This window comes from Ursus maritimus, unplaced genomic scaffold, assembly GCF_017311325.1.
Source record: "Ursus maritimus isolate PB19 unplaced genomic scaffold, ASM1731132v1 scaffold_6, whole genome shotgun sequence".
Classification (NCBI taxonomy): Eukaryota; Metazoa; Chordata; class Mammalia; order Carnivora; family Ursidae; genus Ursus; species Ursus maritimus.
The window spans coordinates 18,255,631-18,267,307 of record NW_024426774.1 but is presented as its reverse complement, the minus strand read 5'-3'; the positions used below and the strand labels follow the sequence as shown (position 1 = coordinate 18,267,307).

At 35.6% G+C, this 11,677-nt stretch overlaps 1 protein-coding gene across 1 annotated transcript in view; it reads left to right on the top strand.

Moving 5' to 3' along the window:
- The window catches only part of ATAD2B (ATPase family AAA domain containing 2B), a 156,388-nt gene that overhangs the window by 34,058 nt on the left and 110,653 nt on the right, over positions 1–11,677 (top strand). The window contains exons 3-7 of the mRNA XM_040622943.1: positions 3,834–3,883; positions 4,244–4,397; positions 6,556–6,658; positions 7,508–7,616; positions 10,160–10,276. Coding sequence (XP_040478877.1) covers positions 3,834–3,883; positions 4,244–4,397; positions 6,556–6,658; positions 7,508–7,616; positions 10,160–10,276 — 533 coding nt within the window. The remainder of the gene's footprint in view (positions 1–3,833; positions 3,884–4,243; positions 4,398–6,555; positions 6,659–7,507; positions 7,617–10,159; positions 10,277–11,677) is intronic.

Sequence of the window (11,677 nt, the reverse complement as noted above, 5' to 3'; positions counted from 1 at the left end):
TTTTTTTTTTTTTTTTTTTTAAAAGATTTTATTTATTTATGTGACAGAGAGACAGCCAGCGAGAGAGGGAACATAGCAGGGGAGTGGGAGAGGAAGAAGCAGGCTCCTAGCGGAGGAGCCTGATGTGGGGCTCGATCCCATAACGCCGGGATCACGCCCTGAGCCGAAGGCAGACGCTTAACGACTGCGCTACCCAGGCGCCCCAGGAGAGAGATAATCTTTTTTTTTTTTTTTTTAAAGATTTTATTTATTTATTTGACAGAGATACAGCCAGCGAGAGAGGGAACACAAGCAGGGGAGTGGGAGAGGAAGAAGCAGGCTCACAGCGGAGGAGCTCGATGTGGGGCTCGATGTGGGGCTCTATGTGGGGCTCTATGTGGGGCTCGATCCCATAACACCAGGATCACGCCCTGAGCCGAAGGCAGACGCTCAACCGCTGTGCCACCCAGGCGCCCCCAGGAGAGAGATAATCTTAAGCAGGCTACACACCCAGCGCAGAGCCTGACACATGGCTCGATCTCACAACCCTGGGATTATGACCTGAGCCGAAATCAAGAGTAGGACACTTAACTGACTGAGCCATCCAGGCGCCCAAGACTGCTTAATTTTTAAAAAAATTACTGTCACTTGGTGAAATAACTTTTCTTTTGAGAGCTCAGTAATTGGATGAAGATAGAGGTAAAAGAGGAACTAGAACTTTGAAGTTTTCATAAACGATTTGAAATAGATTGTGAGTTTTTTTGGGGGGAGAAATCTGGGCTTATATATTTAAAGGCAAGTTTATCAACATAATTATTATAATTTTTTATAAAGTAAGGATTATTTTGGTTAAAAATTTTACTATATATTCTTCTTTATCTTGTATGTAGAAATTCACAAATACCTGTGCTAGCCTAGATAGATGTTGTAGCTTACAGATATTTTCAGTAAAGAATCCCATTTTTGTCAGCTGATATTTATTTAGCTACTAGACATTTATTTGACTGGGATGCTGTGGGTGTGCGTGTGCATGCACATGTCTCTGTCCTTCTGTATTGCTGGAGGAGGCACCCTAAAGAATGTGACATGCATTTAATGTCTCTAGAATAATAGAAACACAAACTCTAAGATACAGACAAAATTAAATCTTTGATAAGACTAACTGTATACTTAACTGTAGTATGTGTGAAAATTTTGTTTTGTGGTCAGATGATGAGAGAGGAGTGAGGTTAGGCAGAAATGTAACCACTTGTGTTAAACTGCTGAGGCACATTAGAATTTATAGGTAGTATTGGTTAAGGTCTTTCCAAACTGAGGCTTTTCCTGAAATGAGGTTTAAAACCTCTAAATCATGAAATGCCTTGGGTTTATATGGGAAAGGGAGAATAAGTAATGATTACTAGTAGCCTAGTACTGCATTGGTAGTATGCTCCAGATAACTAAAGGTGTAGAAAATTGTAACATAATGATCATCTAATGTAAAGTAATGCTGTCTTCGTTTAAAAAATTTAGGAAAGGGGTGCCTGGGTGGCTCAGTCGTTAAGCATCTGCCTTCGGCCCAGGGCGTGCGTGATCCCAGGGTCCTGGGATCGAGCCCTGCATTGGGCTCCCTCCTCCCCTGGGAACCTGCTTCTTCCTCTCCCACTCCCCCTGCTTGTGTTCCCTCTCTCGCTGGCTGTCTCTCTGTCAAATAAATAAGAAAAAAAAATTTAGGAAAAAAGATAAAAATAAATACAAAATTTAGGAAACGTAGATACAGGGAAATATCTCCACCCACTCCCCTTTTCAAAAATAAAGGAGACTTCATAATCATAAAAGACTTATTGGAGCTTTCATTTAAGCAGTGAACTCACCTAGTTACATTTTAAGTGATTAACTTTGGGGAACACTGATTTAAGAAACTTTTTAAGGCATATATATTATTGTATAGGCAGGCCAGTTCTTAAAATCCCAGTATTCTCTCTTTCCATACTCAAGTATTTAATATTCTGTCTCCTTTTTGTTCTTTTTCGTCTTTATAAAGAGAAATGGTAATGGAAAAAGGATGACAATAATCTATGATTATAAGGTAATTGGACTGATTGAAGAATAAATTTTTATTTTTCCCTTTTAAAACAGATCCTTCATTAGCAACGAAATAAAAGCCAAGTAAGCATTGTCTTCTTCAGAGGAACAAAAAGCTTATTGTGCTTTTTTTCCAGTGATGTTGCTATTGTTCACAAAAAGTTTTAGATTTCGTTTGTACAATGATTTCAGGGTTAGCATCTTATGTTTTTGAATAATTTAAGTATGTACAATTTCAACGATTCGGTTTTGCATACACTAAAATTCATTTGGAGCCAAGACTTGTAAATAAACTGATCAAACTGAGTTAATATTATGTTGGGTCCAAAGCCAAAGTATATCATGAAGTAGTAAAATTGACTTTTCTATGTGGTTTTAAGTGAGTTCAGAAAATTTGATATGTATAGTCTTCCAAGGAAAGATATGTTAATACACCAATTTCATTACTTTATGTGTACTTTGTATACAAAGGTGCTAAAAATGAAATACTTTCCAAGGGGTGTAGCATATTAGATTGAGTTTTGTTGTTTTCTGGGGGAAAGGAGGGCTGGAGTTTTTTGTTTTTGCATTTTTGACAGTATGAGTACATGTAACAGTTTGAGTTTTTACGTATATCCTTTAGTCATCCTGGTTCTGACCTTTATTAGGCAAGGGCATTTATAATTAACATTTAATATTTAATATTTAAAATTGAGCATGAGGAGTGCCGGAGTAACCCAAAACATTAGAATATTTTAGTTAAGAAAATTTGTACAAACAGGAGTGGGCGATAACAGGCTTCCAGTTACGGAATGAGTAAGTCACAGGGATGAAAGGTACAGCATGTGGAATATAGCCAGTTAGTGGTATTGTAATAGCATTGTGTGATGACAGATGGGAGCTACACTTGTGGTGAGCACAGCATAATGTATAGACTTGTTGAATAAGGTGTTATGCCCCTGAAACTACTATAACATTGTGTATCAAGTATACTTCTATTAAAAGAAAATTTTGTGCAAACTGTATAGATAATAGAACAGAAGATAATCATATATTTACTATTTTCTGAATGGCCTTTCCCTTTTTTTAATTTTTGAAAATAACAATCTTTGGGTATTTAAAAAATATCTTAGTAAGTTTACATTGACAATTATTTTATTATGTAGCAATTTAGTTTTTGTTTTTGACTTTCTAATTATACAGAAGCATACTGTGCATTTTAAGTCTTCATGTTTTGATGATCATTTGAGTATCTTACTGAATTAACATTTGTTTTCCTCCACCCATAAGGGAGAATTGTACGATGACTATTTTGAGAAATTAGCTAAGTTTTCATTTGTCAGGTTAGAATGTGTAATAAAATATTTTGGAGAAATTATTAAATGGTTCAAGGACTTTATTCTTCCTACAGTTTATTGTTTGAATAAATTTGTCATTGTTTGATTTTTATTTTGTTAAACCCAATAATAAATGTCTGTGACCATTGCTGCTAATGGTATCAGTTAACTTTACGGTACATGTTAAGCTTAAGCCTCTTCTTTGGACTTTGTATTATATAGAGTTGAAAACAGAGTAAATTCAGTTTATAATCTGTTATTAAAGTTCTTCTTGAAGTAATGAAATGACTCATAGCAAGTATATTTTGTTAATTGATATATTACCGATCTTAGAGTAAAATAATGTCATCTTTATTCTGAAAAAAGTAATATTACTGACATTTTAAAGATTAAAATGATTCCACCAGTATTGCGTTTCTTGCTTCTTTAAATGAATGTTGATGTGTTTGCATATTAAATATAATTGTGTTCTAGGTTAACTTCTCAGCCTGGTGCTACATTACCAAACGGACATAGTAGCTTATGTGAGTATTCTGTTATGAAACTGGTTAGTATTGAAATTCTTACTAATGTTGTTAGTAAGTGTTAAAGCGGGGTAAAACAGTGATTTATTAGTATGTTCAACATACAGTTGGAAATGACTCGATTTCAGTCATAGTGAATACTTACGTAATTGTTAAACATTGAGAAATCAGTACAAATGAAATTATTTAAATTATTATGACATTGTAAATGGTTATCAAATTTTAGATTATTGGATATTAAAGCCATTTAAGAGGTTATATTAAATTTTTTGTAGTCTTTTAAAAGTAATTTTTGATGTATTTTTTCTTTTTTCTTTTTATACTCTGTACTTTGAAATGTAAATCTCTTTCTTCTTGTAGCCCTTCGAAGTCATCCCCTTCGAGGGGAAAAGAAGGGAGATGGGGACCTTTCTTGTATAAATGGTGACATGGAAGTCAGAAAAAGTTGTCGTTCCAGGAAAAACAGATTTGAAAGCGTGAACCAGAGTTTGTTATTTGATCAACTAGTAAATAGGTATGAATGCTTACGCGGTAAGCAGTTTAATTTATTTATTTAATTGATTTTACAGATTTCAAAATTTCAAAATCAGATTTCAGATTTCAAAAAAAATCAGTGATTTTTAAGCTAGTTATGTTTTAAAAAATAATTTAAGCACTGACTTAGTAATAAATGCAATTATTTTAAAACTTAATTTGAATTAATAGTGGTTAGCAATAATCAGTTTCTAGTCTGTTTACTAGATTTAATAGTTTATGAAATAGCTAAGTTTTCTCATCCTTTTAAGTTTTTGTGCATAAATAATATAAAAGTAATTTTATTCTGTCTTTACTATTATAGTCCTTTAATATTTGCTCACTAACAATTTGTTTTTGACAATTTTCAAGCAACATTAAATTCCATTATTGATGTGTAGTAAGTGTACTTCTGTTTAGTCAAGATTTTGAATTTAAGGTCTTTTGGGACTGGGTATATGGGATATAGTTAGTGAATGAACCTAGCAGATTGCTCAGTATCTCCATGAAATGAAATTTTATTCTTCTCAGATGATAAATTATCCTACTTAATCTTTGCAATGACCTGGAGAGGGGAGGTCAGTGTAATTCCTGTTTTACAAGAGAGGAAATTATATTCTATACTGGTAATGTCAAATTCAGGTATTAGTTATTATTTGTTAAGCACTTTGATAATCATCTGGACACACAGTAAGTGCTATATAAATGTGTTTAAAAGATAAAATGTGATCATGTCAGCCTCTATTTCGTGGAGGTCAGTGTTGTCTAATTTTTAAAAATAATCTGTTCACTATGGACTCTGGAAAACAAAGTGAGGCTTCAGAGGGGAGGGGTTGGGGGATTGGGATAGGCTGGTGATGGGTATTAAAGAGGGCACGTATTGCATGGTGCACTGGGTGTTATATGCAAGTAATGAATCATGGAACTTTATGTCAAAAACTAGGGATGTACTGGGGCGCCTGGGTGGCACAGTGGTTAAGCGTCTGCCTTCGGCTCAGGGCATGATCCCGGCGTTACGGGATCGAGCCCCACGTCAGGCTCTTCCACTATGAGCCTGCTTCTTCCTCTCCCACTCCACCTGCTTGTGTTCCCTCTCTCGCTGGCTGTCTCTATCTCTGTCAAATAAATAAATAAAATCTTTAAAAAAACCCCAAAAACTAGGGATGTACTGTATGGTGACTAACATAATATAATAAACAATTATTATAAAAAAGTAAAAAAAAAAATAAAAGAAAAAAAATCTGTTCAGTTAACCTTATGTTGGCTTTAAACTTTTTTTAAAGTAGGTTCCACGCCCAGCGTGGAGCCCAATGCAGGGCTTGAACTCACGACCCTGAGATCAAGACCTGAGCTGAAATCAAGAGACATTTTACCTATTGAGCCACCCAGGCACCCCTGGCTTTAACCTTTTTTGTTTGTTTGGTTTTTTTTTCTTTTTCTTTCTTCCCCCCAGCTTTAAACTTTTCACAGATTCTTTATCCTATAAATTTTTTTTTAAAGATTTTATTTATTTGAGAGAGAGAGAATGAGAGAGAGCATGAGAGGGGGGAGGGTCAGAGGGAGAAGCAGACTCCCCGCTGAGCAGGGAGCCCCATGTGGGACTCAATCTTGGCACTCCAGGATCATGACCTGAGCCGAAGGCAGTAGCTTAACCAACTGAGCCACCCAGGCGCCCTATCCTATAAATTTTCATAACACCGTCTTGAAATAAAAATATTGAATTCTTTTTTTCATTGCCTTGGATCTGGTAGGCAGTTATTTATAGTGGCGTTGTGGGGTTACATATTTGGAGTATTACAGATTCTATTTTTAAGTAATCTTGATACTCAATATAGGGCTCGAACTTATAACCCTGAGATCAAGAGTTGTATACTGTACTGACTGGGCCAGCCAGATGCCCCAAAATTTTGGGAGTATTATAAACAAATGTTCCATTTTGTAAGTTTTATTATAATAAATATATTAAGGTAAAAGATGTTCTGGATTTTGGGGGGACATTATCTTCTGATGGATGCTGATTCAGAAGGATATTGGTATGCCGTGTACAGTTACATATCAGAGATAATTTAATTATGCTTTGATGAAGAGCTCTTTCACATGTATGACACATTGTGTGGTCTCACAGTTGTCTAAATCCTACTTTTATTATGTGATTGTAGTACTGCTGAAGCTGTACTACAGGAAATGGACAATATTAACATCAGACGGAATCGTCGGTCAGGAGAAGTAGAACGACTTAGAATGTGGACAGATACAGAATTTGTGAGTATATTAACTTTAACAGCCTTGGCAGATGTTTTTTATTTTGGTTGAGGAATTCAAAGGGAGGGTGAGCAGCATTTGGATTTTCTTGAGTTTACAGAATTGTTCCTTTCTTTTTTCCGTTTTACTTTGGGATTTTATGTTTGCTTCTATCCTTACTCTACTTGCCACAATCTTCCCCAAAAGACCCTTTGCGCTTTTGCCACAAGAGTCATCTTAAAGTACCACTCTGATTTTGTTACTTTTCTGATTTGGACATTTAATATTCTTTTTATTATGTACTGAATTAATTAAAAACACCTTGACCTTCATAATCTGGTTTCAACTTTATCTTCTCACACACCATTGCCCAAATATAAACACATCATTCTTGTTCCTTTATCCTTAACTTCTGGTAATACTTTTGGTTAGGGACTGCTGCAATCCTACCTTTGTTTCAAGGTTCATCTCAAATGCTGCCTTCCTTCCCTTTCCTTAGCAACAGGATGATCATCTCTCTGAATTCTACAGTATATTGTACCTTTCTTTATGGCATTTAGTTTGTTTTACTTTGTTTTATAGTTACCTGTGACTTGTCTTATTCCATCCTACTAGACTATAACTTGCTTCAGGGAGAAAGTATGTTCATGGCATTGTGGTTTTAAATTTTCAAATATTTTATAAGTTTGTTTTATTTTTTCCTCCGGTCCCTTACATTTATTGAATTCTGGAACCTCCATTTTACACGAAGCTGTGCCTTCAAATAGCTGCTGAGTAAATTTCAAGAGTGGTCATGTACCATTGGGTTATGATACTTATAGATAGGAATAAATTTCATGTTAATATTTGACAGCTTTCTCTCTCTAAAAGGAAAACATGGATATGTATTCAAGAGTGAAAAGGCGAAGAAAATCACTGAGAAGAAATAGTTATGGGATACAGAATCATCATGAGGTCTCTACTGAGGGTGAAGAAGAAGGTTCGTAAAGTACCTTATGAAGTAAATACTACAAGTTCAGGTTGGGGGGAGGAAAAACATATACAAGTAATATATGCGTAATATTGTTGGGTGGGTGAGTTTTGGTTTTAGAGGTCTATATTGTATAATTTGGAATAATTTTTATTTGGCATTCTGAGTTTTCACCGTCATCTGGAAAAATGCCTTTATACTATACACCGTTATGTAATTTATCTTATTAGTAGCCTTCAAGTGACCTAATCTGGTGTGGCATTTGCCATCGGCTGATTTGTTGTTAGGTGAGGCCTCTTTTGTCTTTAGATACTTCTAACTGGAAGCCTCTATCCACAGTCACCTTCTGTCTATATCCTCTGAATGTCTGATTATTTGGGTCCCAAGTTTAGTTATGGACCAAGAAGTAAATGGTGAGTTCAGAGAAAGAAGGCCTGCTAACGTTAGTGGAAGGGGTTGTACTGCTCTTTCCTGAGACTTTTCTGGGTTCTGAACTGAAGAACCCTGGCTGAATTTGTAGGGCTGGAGCTGGCAACATGATGAAAGTACATTTGCCCCAAAGATTATAAATCAATGACTAGTAAGTACCCTTATAGAATTTAATTCTGTAGGTGTTAATCTTTATTGAAATGGATTTTCAGAAGATTCGGTGTATTGTAAGTGCAGGATAGTTGTATTTTATCAGGAAACCTTACCAGTTCCTGCTATTTGTATAGCTTAGATGGAGATGAAGGGGTTTATTTCTCAGATTCTCTAATTAATAGATTTTTTGAAGAGCTGATATTTCTAATGAAGGTACTTTATTGAGCGGATGTTGTTGTTGTTACGACTAGACACTCTATATTGCTTCCTTTGGAGAAAATCAGTATAGGTGAGACAGATTTATAATGTGACTTTTGCCTTTTCATTAACTGAACACCTATGTAGAGTTTTCCAAAGTATATTTGCCATGTATAGAATTTCTTCCCACAGTTTTATTGTGCAGGTGTTTCTCAAAACGTAATAATTTTTGAGGATTTAAAGAGACTTATTTGGGTAAAAGTAATTTATTTAGATGATGATATTGTATTTACTGATTTCCTCCAGAACTTAGTAATAAAAATTTTTATAAACTTAGAATAAGCTTTCAGATGTCATTACTAAAATATGAAGACCTTTGCATTTTTAGTCTGTTTCACTTATTATCACTGGTGATTTTAAAATTTTTCCTGTGCCTTGATATGGTTGTGCTATATTGACAGTTCCTGTGGTTAAAAAGTTAAGCACGAAGTATATTGCATTTGGGGACCATAAGCCAATAAATTTTCATCAGAGTTTTATTTTATTTCATTTATTTATGTATTTTTAAAGATCTTAGTTTTAAGTAATGTCTACACCAAACATGGGGTTTGAACTCAAAAACCTGAGATCAAGAGTTGCATGCTTTACCACCTGAGCCATCCAGGCACCCCAGACTTCTGTTTTAAACTGTAAATCGGGGTGCCTGTCTGGCTCAGTCTAAGCGTCTGCCTTTGGCTCAGGTCATGATCCTGGAGTCCTGGGATCAAAGTCCTGCATTGGCCTCTCTGCTCAGTGGGGAGTCTCCTTCTCCCTCTGCCCCTAACCCTGCTCGTGTGTTCTCTCACTCTCAAATAAATAAAATATTTAAAAATATATATATAAATAAGTAAAAAAACTGGTTTGGCTATAACTATGCTTTGACATCTATTTATAGTTTATTTTTTTAAAGATTTCATTTATTTGAGAGAGAGATACAGGAGAGTGAGAGAGAGCACAAGTGGGGAGGAGAGGGAGAAGCAGTCTCCCCACGGAGCAGGGAGCCCCACATGGGGCTCGATCCTAGGACCCTGAGATCAAGACCTGAGACGAAGGCAGATGCTTAACTGACTGAGCAACCCAGACATCCCCAGCCAAACCATTTCTTAAAAATAAACTTTTAGGATTTATTTCTGGAGTGTAGAGTTAGGTGAATTATAAAGTGATTACTTATGTCAAGAAATAAACCATTAATACCCCAGAAATCGGCTTCGTGCTCCCTCCCAATTTCTACCTGCATTTTCTTACCAAAATAGAACTAATTTGTGCTTATCTGTTGTCAGCAGGCCTAACAAACCATTATACTGCCAACAAAAATTGCTCTTGCTGTAACATTAGTAATTATCTTGTAAGCATATTCTTTTGAACTACCAAGTGGTATTTGAATACTAACCTTATTCACTGGTGGGTAACTGGCCATTAAATGAAGTTTGATGCAGTCAAATTTTGATTAATCGTCTATTACGGTTTTGTATGACCAAAGAGATGGAAAGATCATAAGTATACCTAGGTTATTTAGCAGAGAGCTATATTATTTGTAGGAAAGGCATTTTTTTTTTAACATCTGTCTAGGTTGATTTTTAATTGTATTCATATGTGCTGTATCATAAAATGTTGACTCTTTTAAATGTCAGCTGTGCAGAGTAAAAGACAAAATGTAAATACTCATTTCTAGAGTGAACCAATCCTTGTGGATTAAAACAGTGATTCTTTTCTTTTGTGTGTGGGGGAATTAGAATCTCAAGAGGAGGATGGAGATATAGAAGTTGAAGAGGCAGAAGGAGAAGAAAATGATAGACCATATAATTTGAGACAAAGGAAAACAGTGGATAGATACCAAGCACCTCCAATAGGTAAGAAATGCTGAAGAACTTTTTTGTAGTTGAGCAGCTTATTCTGCTCCACCCCTTTAAAAAAAAATAGTGCTGCTGAATTTAAAGATTTTATTTTTAAGTGATCTCTACACCCCATGTGGGACCTGAACTCAAGACCCCAAGAGTTGTATGCACTACTGGCTGAGCCAGACAGGCGCCTCTAGTGTATCTGAATTTAGAAGAATGGAATCTCTTATAGTTCCATTCATCTTTTTTAATATATACTTCTGTTCACACACACAACTGAAAGAATGTTGAAGTACCTAGTTGCGATATAGAATTACATACAGCATGTACATTTTATTTAAAGACTCTTAAATTTAGTAAATACTGCTCATACTTTTGTAATACTTTAGATTTTATAGAACACTTTCATTTATAGCAGTTCTTTTATGGCAAGTATCTCTATGTTCCAAGTGGTTAAGTAGTTTAGCCAAAGTCACAAAACTGGTAGGACTACAGCTTGGCCAATAATCTAGGGTTATTTGTTTATTTATTTTTTAAAACTAATCTCTACCCCCAACATGGGGCTCAAATTCATGCTCCATTCACATGCTCCATTGTCTGAACCAGCCAGGTGCCCTAGTTTGTTTTGTTTTGTTTTATTAAGGAGGAAACTTTTATCTTAATGTTGTTAAGATAATGATAGGTAATCAGTTCCATAAGTGCTGTTTTATTGACTTTTCATCACTATTGATCCCTATAATTTTTTTAAAATTGAGACATAGTAATCCATGTATCCTGAAATTCACCATTTTTGCTGGGTTTTGTTGGTTTTTAATCTGTATAATCCATTGGTTTTTAGTAAATTTATATTTTATAAATATATATTTATAAATAAATATTTTATTATTTCCACACTTTCATTCCCCCAGCCCTTGACAACCACTAATGTACTTTCTGTCTGTAGATTTGCCTTTATGTGACCTTTTGTGTCTAGCTTCTTTCACTTAGCATAATGTTTTTAAGGAAGGACTGAGATATTTATATTAGATATTTATACTCAGACTTTTTTTTTTTTGAAGATTTTATTTATCTGAGAGAGAGAGAGAGAGAGGGAGGGAGAAAGAGCATGAGAGGGATGAGGAGCAGAGGGAGAAGCAGACTTCCTGCTCAGCAGGGAGCCCAATGCCAGGCTCAATCCCGGGAGTCCAGGATTGTGACCTGAGCTGAAGGCAGACGCTTAACTGACTGAGCCACCCAGGCGCCCCTGTACTTGGACTCTTACGCTCTAAAATGATGATTGAATCTCTGGAAGGGGTGGATCAGAGTTCTCTCACTAGAGGCTTGCCTCTAGTTTATGCAAACTTGGTATGCAGACATTACACCAGTTAGGAGTCACTGTCACAGATAGCCCTATTGATAATGGGGGAGATACGT